The 13,364-nt window shown below is 36.0% G+C and overlaps 1 protein-coding gene across 15 annotated transcripts in view; it reads left to right on the top strand.

Moving 5' to 3' along the window:
- Positions 1-13,364, top strand: part of Ptprd (protein tyrosine phosphatase receptor type D) — a 2,233,434-nt gene that overhangs the window by 2,108,175 nt on the left and 111,895 nt on the right. For all 15 annotated transcript variants that reach the window (XM_015999923.3, XM_076564405.1, XM_076564406.1 and 12 more), the window contains one exon: positions 8,049-8,161. In XM_015999923.3, coding sequence (XP_015855409.1) covers positions 8,049-8,161 — 113 coding nt within the window. The remainder of the gene's footprint in view (positions 1-8,048; positions 8,162-13,364) is intronic.

The following is a 13,364-nucleotide window of genomic DNA, read 5'->3' as shown; positions in this document are numbered from 1 at the left end:
TGCAATTGCTCAAACTGTAAAATAGCAGAGAGTGTGTGATCAATGACAGAATCTCCTCTTAGGTGAATGTTTAAATCCCCCCATTTCAGTCTGTATCATATTGGTATGTACCTTAATGGAAGCTGTTATATTTCCTCACCTCTCTTCTGTATAAGACATAATAGTAGAAGAAAGGTGCTGTCCACACGTTGCAGGTCAGTCATGGATCCTATATGAGCCAAAGGAGGAGTTGGTGCTCTTTCCTGTATGTGTGCTACAGGTAGTAACCAAAGAATAAGGATGGATTTTTTTTAAGCCTAATTAGATTTCTCATTGTTATCTTGAAGATACTCATTCAAATGGTCACACCCTACAATGGAATCTAGCCAGGAAGAAAGTACCCATTCACAGGTCCCTTTCTAGCCCATGTCATGTGGCATTTCTGATATTCAAAATATGCAGAATGCATGCCTCATTTTCAGGTTATGTTTTATTATGATATGCTAGGCAATTAGTAAGTAATTCTATTGTATTTGTAAGTTAATTATGTAAATGTATGAAATTAATAACTATAACCTTGATAATTTTTAAAAACTTTAATTACATTTTCCTTGATTCATCTACATATGCTTGAAAAGAATCAACTCATTTATAATTTTTCCTAATCCTGCAAGAGGAAGCATCTTATTTAAAGGTTTCATGACTGTTAAAAGAGTTGCATTTTCGCGTATGCACATGTAGCATCGTCTAATGTGATTGTCGGAAAATGCATACATCCTCGAATGCTAAGTATATTTAGCTAACCATCTGAAGGCCATGGAGCATTTCTGAAATAGAAATGCTTGCTTCAGCACTAAAAAACGTTCCTGACTTGAAATTTAAGTAGACCCAACAATGTCCTTCTTGATTATCATGAGGCAGTTCAAGAGGAAATCTGTACTTAATGAATGGTGTCTTTTATAACTTGGATTCTGAACAAAGTTAATTATATAATATGTACTTCACTCTCCTTTTAGGTGCCCTTTGGGTTATATATAGATCATTGATAATGACTCAAAATTGAAAGTATCACTATTTCCATTACTATAATTAAGAAAATATTAATATTTTACTTCCTTATGCAAATAATGCTTAGAGCTGTCAATGGCCTAAACCAGAACTGGGTCACATTGACTTGATTTTTGCCTTTACGAGGTACACCTGCTCACAGAGTGATCACTTGTGCCTAACAGCCAGCAGCTTTGGATGGCTTGGCATATTGAAAAGTGTATTTTACCCTGCAACTTGAGGCCTTGAGGCTTTTTCTTAATAACTATATTGATGTGGAAATGGACACTATTTTATGTCACTCTGTTAATTTGAATTTTCTGTTATTCTGATCATTTTATATCTATAATGCATTGATAACTAGTGATAAAAATATTACTGAAGCCTTGTAAAGGCCTTAACCTACTTACTGACTCTTAAGAATATTAAACTACAATTGGCAGATTTATAGTATTACAAATATTACTTATTATAATTTCTTTGTAAAGATTTTCATAATTAATTTATTCAATGACTCGACAATATAAATTCAGAAATAAGATGCTAACAAGGCCTAGAAAAACAGTGGGATATAAATCAGGAACCCTGTGATCAAGGTCAGCTTCTGTGGCTGAAGGGCTAGAAAGTCTTACCAACACCTCAAACTTTGTCACTTGCAAAGAAAATAAGTTAACTATACAAGTGAGCTTTTAAATAATACTATTGCATAATCTGGGAACCTAAAAAGATAATAGGATCGGCTTTATGTTGTTTCTACATTATATGTATATGTGTGTATCTAATTGTTATGTATAAACCCAGATTACCATCATCCATCCACCACTGACAATGAACATTCACCAGGCCACTCATTTCTTCCACATTCATCTACTCTGCATATGCTACATATGTAACACTCAGTAGTTAGTTCCAGTAAAGTCTGAGAATTATTTATAAAGAAAGTAAACATTTTAAAATAAAATATTAACATTAATTTAAGGGAAAAATTCAAGAAGGATGATAGTGTCTCTATCTATGTCATGGTGTGGAAAAGAAGGTACAGAATATGAGGCTAGAAAAATCCAAGGCATACTATAAGCAGAAGTAACATCCTTGGCCATGAAGAGCGAAATTTCTGTCCTTATCCTTAGATACTTGTGTGTAAATCATGAGGTAGATGAAAAACAAGTAATTTTACCTTTTCCAGCTGTTCCTAGAGTCTCCTGTTTGCACATCAACTTAGACAAATTTCAAAATTACCATAGGGCATATCACTGCAGCCTTTATAACTTGTGAAAAAATAGAAGTCCATACCTAGCTCAGGGTCAGTGCTGCCTCCTGCCACCCAGCAGCCTCCCCTGTCTGGAGTCCTGGTCCTCACTCCTTGCTGTTCCTCATACCTTGATTACACTTCTCATCTTTTATGTCTGAGATCCTGCCTCTCCTCCCTCTATTCAGGCTATCCTACAGCCCCCCTTTCTGTGTCCTTGAAGGTCTAGTTACTGATGATAGAACCTGTTGCATCGCTATAACTGCCCATTATCCTGACTCTCTTGTTTTTCATTGTCTCCTGAGTGCCCAGAACAGAGCTACCCTGAATATATGATCTTCTATGTGTCCAATGGCATTCAATTTACTTCCCTCCAACTGTTCATTCCATCATTTCCTATCAGTTTCATCTTGGCCTATGATATAAATTTTTCTGTTTTTCAAGCCTTCAAATGTAGATATTTAAACAAATACGAGTGCATGTACAAGCTACATCAAACAATCCTGTAGAAGAAGAACAGTTCTGTTAATTAACTCTTCATCCTTTCATATAAAAGTCCAAGCAGCCTTTCTCTTCCCCACAGAGGAGATTCTCTACACCCTAGTCTCCCATGAACTCATTGATTAAAAAGGAAGTGAGAAACATGTACATAAGGTTGTTTTTGTTTTGGTAATTTTTTGGTTTTGAATTCAGGACACTAGGTAAATCACTTTACTTTTAAGACCAGAAAGAACTAAATAAAAAAAAAAAAACTAAATAAAATAAGCGTGATATCATTGTCATCCTTCACTGTGTGTGTGTTTATACAGATAAATGTGAATTTTTGTTTTCCTTTCTTTGAGCAATGGACTGCATCGTCTGTAGTACTTGTGTCTACAACACAAAGCACTTTACCCCTTGCCTCCAAGTGAACATTGTTCAGATTAATACTTTCTGGAGAAAACTATAGTCCCTGGAAAACAGCTCCACATGTAAATAGTCATTGTATCATTATGGTGGGAGCACCTCTGAGTGACTGGTGGGTGTGTTTATAGGAAGTAGCACCCACGTGAAAAAAATGTCTGTTTTTTCAATGGCTAGTAATAAAATGCTTCTGGGAATTAGCTGAGCTACACAGAAGGGGCATGCACTTTGGATTTATAATCACAAGTTTTATATTTTCCAATACTTAAAATGCATTTAACCCTTTATCATAAAAAAAAGATTTATGATTGCCTTACTTGTCAAGAAGTGTTGGAGAAATTATTTCTGCTACTTTATTTCATTGTGGTGTAATGTTCCGGTGCTCAAAATTTTACTCAGTGCAATGCAATTTCCAGAATTTCATGTCATTAAAGAACAACATACTTCTTAGCGGAAGGCTTCATGTTTATAAAATTCTGCTGCATTTTCATTAAGAACATGAGTTGTTTTCCTGAGTTAGATCTTAAAAGTTAAATATCATGGTCAACATATACTTGCCATATTAATTAATTTTAGCAGCATTTTTGTAAAGTAGTAAGTGAAAGTGAACACACCAGTGAAACCCACGCTTTCTTTATTCAGTGGTATAGTCTCATGGCCTCCATTTACTTCGTGATTAGAGGCCTGTAAACATTTTGATGCACTATTGTTTACTAATATGTGTGAGCTATGTGTCTCTGCTTGTGAGCACGACTTTTAAAAAACGTGGTTGTCATGGTTACTCTTGTTACCATTGGCCAACTAACATTAAGCCTTTCTTTTTTCCTTTTTGTTTCTTTCTTTCTTATTTATTTCGTGCTGCATTAAATGGAGCAGTAAACCTGACAGGTGAGGAATAGAGACCAACCCCCTTCCATGCTCAGTAAATAAACTACAGATAGACTTGAAGCGTTGGTGAGGTGAGGGTGGGGGCCCACATAAAAGATCCTACCTAGCAAGTGGAAGCTGGACAGAGCCTACCCACAGGTGAAAATTTGGATATTAAAATGACAATGAAGGAAATATTTTGCCTTTATGAAAAGGAAACAATTTATTTCATTAAAACCAAATTTAGAAAGCAGTAAAGCCAGTCTCTGAGTTACGTGTTCAGGGGTAAATGAGTATATGTGTGTGTTGATGTGTCTGCAGGTTGGAAATGTGAGTTGTCCTGTAGACCTTTTGTTTCGTTTGTTTGTGCCCCTTAGACAACACTCTTACCAAACCCAAAATTATCCCTGTGTCCCCCAGCCCTGATTTGCAATAACAGTAATAACAATACCTAAAATATACTTAATGATGATTCCAGACTGCTTTCTACTGTTTAACATGCATATGCAAATATATCCATATTAATTGATATAAATGTTTGATTCAAATTCAGCTAAAAGAAGTATCTAAGAGGTCATCTGCCAGCACTACATTCTGTGGCCTTTAGTGTGTGGTGCCTGGGTCAGCAGCACTGGAATCATTATTCCCTGAGAATTTTCCAGAAATAAAAATTCTTAATTTGCACTCGCACCTAAGATGAATAAAGTCTCCAGCTTTGGCAAAGTAGCCTATGTTTTAAAGTGCCCTCACAGCTGGTTTTTGTACACACTTACATTTGAGAATCACTGTTTGCATCGCTGTCTCTAAAATCACTCTAACACTGAATGGACAGGACTGTTAAACTTACAGGAGAGGGTCTCCTTTAGTGGACACCATGATTTGTCATTAATCCAGCAGAAAAGTACAAGCTATTTTGTTTCAGCCAAAACACACAGCACTAGGAACCTACTTCCTGTTCTCAGGTTCCATTGTAACTATGCAGGCACTTTACAGTTTATAATCCCTCCTCATTGTACTCACATTAGAATCTGACCGCAATTTAAGACATTATCTTCTTTTTCATCAGTGAAGGAGCTTAGAAGATGGCCTCTAGCTGATATGCATTAAGATGATTTGAGAATAATTAGGGACATCAAAGCAGTAAAGTCTGAACCATTTTCTTTAAATATTAAGAGTAGAGTTTTCATAGAAGTTGCATTCAAAACCGGCCTCTGGATCATGACTTCAAACTTCTGAACGGCTCAGTTTGCTCTGACATCCCTCCTCAATGGGAGCTATGTAAAAGGAAAATAAAAACAGCAGAATACCACACAATCTTTAGTTTCTCTTTACACAGTTTCTCTATATGGTGTATACTTGTCATTTTAAGAAGTAAACTGGAAGTAAAATTGAATAACCTTAATAGGAAAACTGTAATAGTAAAGTTTGAATGTTTCTGACCACTGTTATAGTTACTAATTGAAAATGAAATGATGGAACCTTGGAACATTTATCAAAAAAAATACTATGGCTCACATTCATGATAGGCCTGGTGTAGGCTATTCCATCCTCTTCATATTTTATAATAGTAAGTTAAAAATTTAAACTACTTAGAATGCTTACTGATCATAACCAATACAGTTTCTTCTGATTCTTTCTTAGACATGCTGTGTGTGTTTGAAAAACTCCCATTCTAGTAAATATGTTTCTACTAGAAGTAAGGTTATAGGCAGCCACAATCATGCCTTTGGTTTTCATCAAACAAAGCTAAGAGAGTCTTTGATCTTGGTGGTCATCTCATTTGAGCAGATGGAGTGAAAGAAAAATTAGCTATTAGATGTCCAGAAGGCCCTTTCAGTCCATCATGAACTGCAATTATATGGGATGTATGATTTGTAAGTAATTTTAATCCCTTATTATGATCTTTCTGAGGCTCCTGTCCTGACAACTGGTGTAATTTCCAGCTTTCCTACTACAAAAAAAAATTGGTTGAATTTCATTATAGAATGTTCCTTCAGCATAGCCAGTGTCACTCAGCCTGGCCTCTGGGAAAAAGAAGATAAGGAGGCTGTTTGATAATTCTCTTAAGAGTGAAACAGTTTCCTTGCCCAGATATTTCTAATTCTGCTTTCCATTCCCTTGAATAAATAGCACTTTGGAAAGGAAGAAAGATGCAGGTTTTAGTTATTGGGTCTGGCACATCAGTAAAGAAATGTACCTGTGCCTACTTACCCACAAAGGCCCAATTCTGAGAAAAGCCCTGGTATGTGACATGAAAGGACCAGCTGTGAGTATCCCCTGATACTGACTGGCTAGCTGAACTCCTTGTCATTCATTAAGCAATGCTGCATCTTCAGTGATAAAATGAGTATCTCAGTGTTGTGAGGCTGATACCCATGGCATGATTGGTACTCTGAAAATGATCAGTTGTTCCTTCTTTTTACATGGAACCTTAGCCCCTGTCATCTTTCTCATTGCTCTTTTCAATCCTCCACCTCTTCTTTTCATTTTCATTTTCTATTCACTGTAACTACAGGTGCCAATACTGTGGGCACAATTCAGAACCACCACTTATCTTAGATTGACAGTGTGGCTTGGCAGTACCTTCTATCCTAAGGCTCTCTCTGACAAATTTAGATTGGAAAATGTAGTCCTGAGATAGGTTAATCCATGGTACTTAGTGGGCAAGGGCATAATAGGACCCACCCAAGAAAATTCATTGCATCAAGAATATTTCACTAAAGCATTGCACTTGAATAAGTCAATGCACATCCTCCTTGTGTCAGTCTTCCTACATCCCCTGGTTATTTCTATTTTGTATAGATGAGCACAGATGAAAAGATTTTCTGGCTAACCTGTATAGCATTGAATGAGAGAATAGGACAAGAGCAATGCTTGCTAGTCATCTATAGCAGTCACATGAGAAATATACAGGAGAACGAGACACATTGAAACACACCTTTCTCCAAACAAGAATTTTTGCTTTGAGTAATGACGAGATGCTACAGCTTTGACTATAGCATGGAGACTGCTGCTACCAATATTTGGAAATGGGCAATCTGAAAAATGCTTCCATTTGCTACATGGGGTTTTCATCTAACTCTGTAAAAGAAATTGTTTGGGTTTGGCAAAAAAAAAATGGATGAATAAGTTTTAAGAACAAATCCCAACACTTCTTACTTGAAAATTTAATTTTTGGCAGCTTAAGAAAGTATATCTAATTAAGTCAGCATTAAAACAAGTAGAAGGTGAATCATGTGAAGAATCACATTTATAGAAAAACCTGTTCAGGTGTTTTGAATAATCATCAGGGTAGTTTGCAATTATGTGAAATAAAATTACTTTTTTTGTCTTTCTGTGATTGACTGTCATTAATAAAATATTAAATTTCATTACATAACATCACTATACACACCCCCTACTATCATTTTTCCATCCAATTTAGAAAAAAAGGAGATGTTTGTCTTTTGTAGTCCCAACTCTCCTTCTAAGCATTAGAATTACTTAATATTTTAGAAATGTATTTCCTGCACTCACCTCCAATAGATCTGTATTTTGTAGCCTCCAATTATATATTCTTTAAATGAGAAAGCGGTGGGAGTGGACATAGAGTTGTTAACTTTGATGCCAGGCAGATTTCCCATGGTAAAATGTTAGTTTTGTCTACTGGAGGCATTCAGTCCTATTGACCACTAATAGAACTAATAGACGATAGGATTTCTGGGTGCATCTTAACAGTGCCCCTTGCAAACTTAAAGACAGATGACCTGAATTAATCATTTGGTCCCCAAGTCGAAGAGGGATTTGAGATTATCTACATTAATAGAAGGTGTGCACCTGAACAGCCCCTGCAGGCTCACGGAAAAGTACCTGAACAAAGTCACAAAGCTCTTTAATCATAAAGTTGTCTAAGAACTGTCAAACCAAAGTGTTGAGCAAAGAATGGTATAAGGACTAGTAGGTTGTTTAGTTCTTTGTTTATTTTACTCGTCTTAATTCTTAAATTTTAACTTTCACCCTATAGGAAGAGGGCAGAGTCAGAGTCCAGAAAAAGCAGTTTACCGAACAATAAGGAAGTTCCTTCACACCACCCAACAGACCCAGTAGAGCTGAGACGCCTTAACTTTCAAACGCCAGGTAAGAGACTCACTCCATCTGTCACAGAGTGTCATTGTTCAATTGGCATTGTCTTGAGAAATGATATATCACTTAGTTTGACCATGTTGTCCATCCCAATCTTTTGTTTTACTATTGTTGAAGTTCACCTATGTATATAATTGAGAGGAATTTAAGAACTCTGTGAAATCTGAAATGGGACGGGGAAGATAAAGATGTGTGACCCGTCCTCAGCCTTTAGAGAAGTATCTATCATTTTAATGGGAAAGACATGGTTTATTTATGTTCAGTGATACCAATCTGGTTTCTCATCTTATAGAGTAAATGCATGAGTAAATAGATGAATATGGCAATTGTTCTCAATAGGATATTTGTTTCATACTTTGCTATCTGTGTTTATGGTACCATGAAAGAAGAATGTAGGAAGTGAAGGGAAGAAAAAAAGGAAAGCAGGGGAGATGAATAGAGAGGAAGAAAGAGGAGGATGGATGGAATGAATGAACAATTTCATTTCTTTTAAAAATTTAATTATACTAAATTTCACTGACCAATATAAGTTTCAGGGTGTAGAGATATTTGAACATATTGAGATATGAAACATATACTTTTTCTTAAAATAAAGAATATTAAGTGCTTCAACAGAGATAAAAAATACTATTCTGATGAGGGATAGTTTTACAATAATATTACTTTAAGACTAGATCTACTTTGCTTTCTTCTGACCAAACTGTTTATGTCAAGTGAATGGCAAGTATCAAATGGCAGAGAAAACTGAAAACATCACACTGAGCAGTTCTCTCTAAGTACCTTCCCACAGTGAGCAAGGCAAAGCATTGTTCTAAAAAGTCCTTGGGATTAAAATTTAGTTGTAGTAATATACCCCACACTGCTGGCAGATGTCTTTTGTCTCTAATTAATATCTGAAGGCTCTAACTCCCGGTGTGATACACTGTAGGTATTAAACTGTACATTCTCAATGAATTGCTTTGAACTGTGAGAATTCATGGCTTATTGTGTTTAACATATTTTTTGCATATAGATGAACACAGTAATTACTAACTCTTCAAATGAAAGAGCTGTTCCACATTTTCAAGGTGGTTATACAGTCATCACAAATGTTGAGTTGTTTAAAATTTGATTTAACTGAGGTTAGGCTCCTTTAAATTTGCCTTTTTGAAGGCAAAAGCATATGCCTTCAGAAGCATAAACGGCAGAGCAAATGTTCACAAACCAAAAAGTCTCCTGCATACACTTTTTACATGACTGATAAATGTAGACTGTGAATTTGTCCATGATGCATGAACATATCTGAGTTGTCCTCCATGGTCATTGCAGTCCTCTGCATAAACCATGTTGAGTCTCCCCATGGTGCTTTTTAAAGGCAATTTGATATAAAATACACTGGTATAGTAACTCTTACTTTGCTTCATTTTAAAATGCAAGTATACTGACTACTTCAGAATACAGTCAACTTCTTAATGATGGACCCAGCAATTCATGTACTTTCTCTACCACTTATCTCAATCCATAGAGGAACCCCCAAAGCCATAGCATTGTAGGCCAAATTCTTCCCTATGTCACATTCTTTATCCCTAGGATTGAGGAAACAGATTCCTATCTGATGCTGCTATTTTAAATTTCCTATATTTCATTATATGAAATATGTTTTATATGTATCATACCTATTAATCTGTAATTACTTGTCCCAAACAACATTAACAGTTGAGGATATTTGTTAATGACATGCATAAGTAGGAAATTAATAACCCATGTCTTCACTCCTAAAAATATGACATGCAGTGAAATAAGAAAACTGTGATTTATATACCAAGGAGCTGCCCCACAACATCCCTAGGAGAGCAGGTGATGCCACATGTGACAGGCTGTTAGGAATGATAAAGTAGCAAGCAAACACTTCCCATGTGACACTCCATCAGCTGTGCAGGACAGAGGGAAGTACTTTGTATAAACCTCTGATTCTATTCTAGTTTTCTTTTTAAAAACTTCTTGTGAGTGATTGATAAGTTACATTTTATTTATTCTCATTAGAAAAGTCTACAGTTAAGAAGTGAGTTTTTTTTTCCACTTTGATGGATGGCCCAGTCACATTGTCACATGGCAGTATTGACAGTTAACAGTACCACAGACACATTTTGATCATAAGCAAATCTGAATTCTGTCCACTGTTGCTTAGCTAAGGCAAAGTTTGGGTTCATATACTTGTAAAATTTTGGACAGAAATCTAGTCCTGATGTCAAAGACATACTCGAGCATCTGAGCAAGCCAAGGGGGCCCTGGCTCCAGGAACTGAACTCAGGCTCTCCTATTTGTTAATATTATTCAGAACTATGTATTTCTTAGTCAAAGTTCACAGTAGAGTATATAGACAGGATACATTTGAGAGAACCTAGACTACTTAATCCATTAAGATAATTACATCTTACATCAATAGGACCTCAATTATTGGTGTGCTGGGCTAGACAGCATTATTATGGGATGGGCAGTTAGACATCTTTCTAATAGTGGCAGTACCACTATTAGAGTTAAAGTGAAACCTGGGTAGAGGTATGTCACTCCCCTGCCCTCAGCAGAATAAGTTAGGCAGAGTGAGTGGAAGAGAAAGGATAGGCAGTAAAGGAAAAGATTAAAATTATTAACTCCTAGCCAATGTTTACAAATATTTAAGTTCTGTGAAAAGGAGGGAAAGATTCAGTTATAAAAGAAGCTTTTAGAAGAATTCCTGGGACCACTCAGAGGGCTCAACAGGGAAGGGCTTCTCTTTCCAAGCCAGATAGCCGAGTTCCACCCTCCAGGACTCTCAGAAGGCCGCATACACAAGTACGTACCTAATATAAACACAGTAATTAACTTACTAAGTCTTACATGCCTTTTCCTAGAAGAAATGCTGTGTGAGTTAGAGACCGTTGGCATCCAGGTCTCTAACTGTGAAAAAGTGAACTGTGTCTGTTAACCTGCACTGCAAAGAAATGATTGCTTTCTTCCTTCTTTGTAGACTCCACATGACTTTAGATTACCTTCCCAGTATAACTTGCTTACAGTTATAAAAGTAATACATATTTCTAATGGAAGTAATTTCAGAAAATTAAAAAAATGATGCTTGTTGACATTGGATGTAGGTGTTACCTTAACCACTATTCACTGATATTATTTAAACTTTTATATGTCAACTTTTTCATAATTTTAAGTGGGAAAGGATCAAACAAAAGTTTTTCAAATAAGAATACACTTTTATCTCATGAATTTCAATTCTTCTTTTTATCATATATTAAATAAAAAAGAAAGATTTTTTTATCATTACTCTGACCTTAGCTGTGTATCTGCCTTCCAAGACTCGACACATACCCTTCTGAATTTCAGCTTGTATGTATGCCTCTAAGTGCAAATATGCAGTAGGTGTGTCTATAAGGGACCATACACACCATTTTAACTTTGCAGCATGTAAATAGAGGCCTTTTCCAAGTTAGAATATGATTTTTTTTCTCCTTTTTTGGCTGTTCACAGTGTTGATTTCATTCTGTTCTGCAGTTTCAATGTGTGTTAAGCCCTTCCCTGTTCATGGAATCTGCCTTTCAAGCCTTGCAGATCTTTTCATAACATTGACATAATTTCTGCATATCAGATGCCAGGGAATGTGACAGCAAAGGCCTTCTGATAAAGATTACCAGTTAACAATATTTTTTTAGTACTATAACATTTATTTACTGATAATTTTCCCTTTCTGGTCCATGGCCCCTAGAAGGGGGGAAAGTGAGTGAGATAAAAAAACATTGTGTAAAGATGGCAATGTATAAAAAACAAAAAGAAAGAGGGAGGGAGGGAGGGAGGGAGGGAGGGAGGGAGAGAGAGAGAGAGAGAGAGAGAGAGAGAGAGAGAGAGAGAGAGAGAGAGATGTTCATATTTGTGCATCTCCCCAGCAAAGCAAATTGAGTTCACTGTTGAGAGAAGTCTGTGTTCTGTCCAGTACATAGGAGAAGTAAAGAAAGGGCAAACAGTAGTGTGGGCCACAGTACTAGCCACCACCACCACCATGACTGCTTTTGGTGTCCCTGCTCTCCCCTCCTCTCACAAAGATACCCAAACACACCCAAAGGAGTCCCAGAATGGAAAAACAGCAGCCACAGCTCTATGGCTGTCATTCAGTATGGGGCTGACCTTAGTGTATTTTGCCTGGAAGAAAACATGGCTGGTAGATGATTGATGGCCTGTGAAAAACAAAAATAAACTCAGAAGAAGTTAATGTATCAGAGATTGTGGTATCAGCAGCAGACTTGCCTGAAAAGTAGCCAAATAGATTTTGAGGGGTCATTCAGTAACTCCCCCTTTCCACTGATGTTAGTCATTGCATCAGTGCTGATGAAACCCACCTTTATATGTATATATTTATTATCATCATGGTTTATTCTAAGTAAACATACAACCTAACAATAAAACATTTGTCCCTTGTAATTTGTACTGGTAAAACACTGATTCATTGAGTCAACATGGTAAATTTTGAACATAAAAGGAACACAGTTTGTTCAAGTCCCTCATTTTAATAAATCCAACAACAAAAATTAAATTTTAGACTATCATTCAATGCTTACCTGAGAAAAACTCTTAGGGAATATTTTATTTAAGATATACTGACCATAATTGAGTCAAATTGCTGTTTTTCCCAGAAGCAATCATATCTTACAAAGCAAAGTTCTCTTTATGTTTTACTTATCATTAGCTTATAAACAAACTTATGACCATAGTAAAGTATTTGTATTTATCTCCTTTAAGTAGCATACAAATTATATTAAAATGTGACTATTTTTAGGAACTGAGTTTCTCTCGATGGCTGCTAAGTCAGATATACTCATGAAAGGTTGGTCATTGATTTGATAAATCTTCCCCTTGGTTAGACTTACCAAAATTTCCCCAAGTTTTTATCATAAATTGTTGTCAGGGAAATCATAGCACACACTATCGGGACACTGTTCAGTGACAGCAAAAATCCTATGTCACGATTAATACTGGCCACGAAAGCTGTACTTAGCAAACTTACAGAGTTTCAACAGACATTCAATGTAAGGATTAAACATATATGAAAATAAAAAAAACAAGTGTAAGTTGAGTATTCATTATATAATATTCTAGGAAATAAAATGTTTTAGGTTTGAAATTTCCTTTATTTTGATATGTAGTATTTTTTTTCTGACAGACGAGAAATATGTATGTG

The sequence above is a fragment of the Peromyscus maniculatus genome, chromosome 2 (assembly GCF_049852395.1).
Source record: "Peromyscus maniculatus bairdii isolate BWxNUB_F1_BW_parent chromosome 2, HU_Pman_BW_mat_3.1, whole genome shotgun sequence".
Lineage (NCBI taxonomy): Eukaryota > Metazoa > Chordata > Mammalia > Rodentia > Cricetidae > Peromyscus > Peromyscus maniculatus.
Note: the sequence above shows the minus strand (reverse complement) of the source record. Positions and strands in the feature narration are given on the sequence as shown.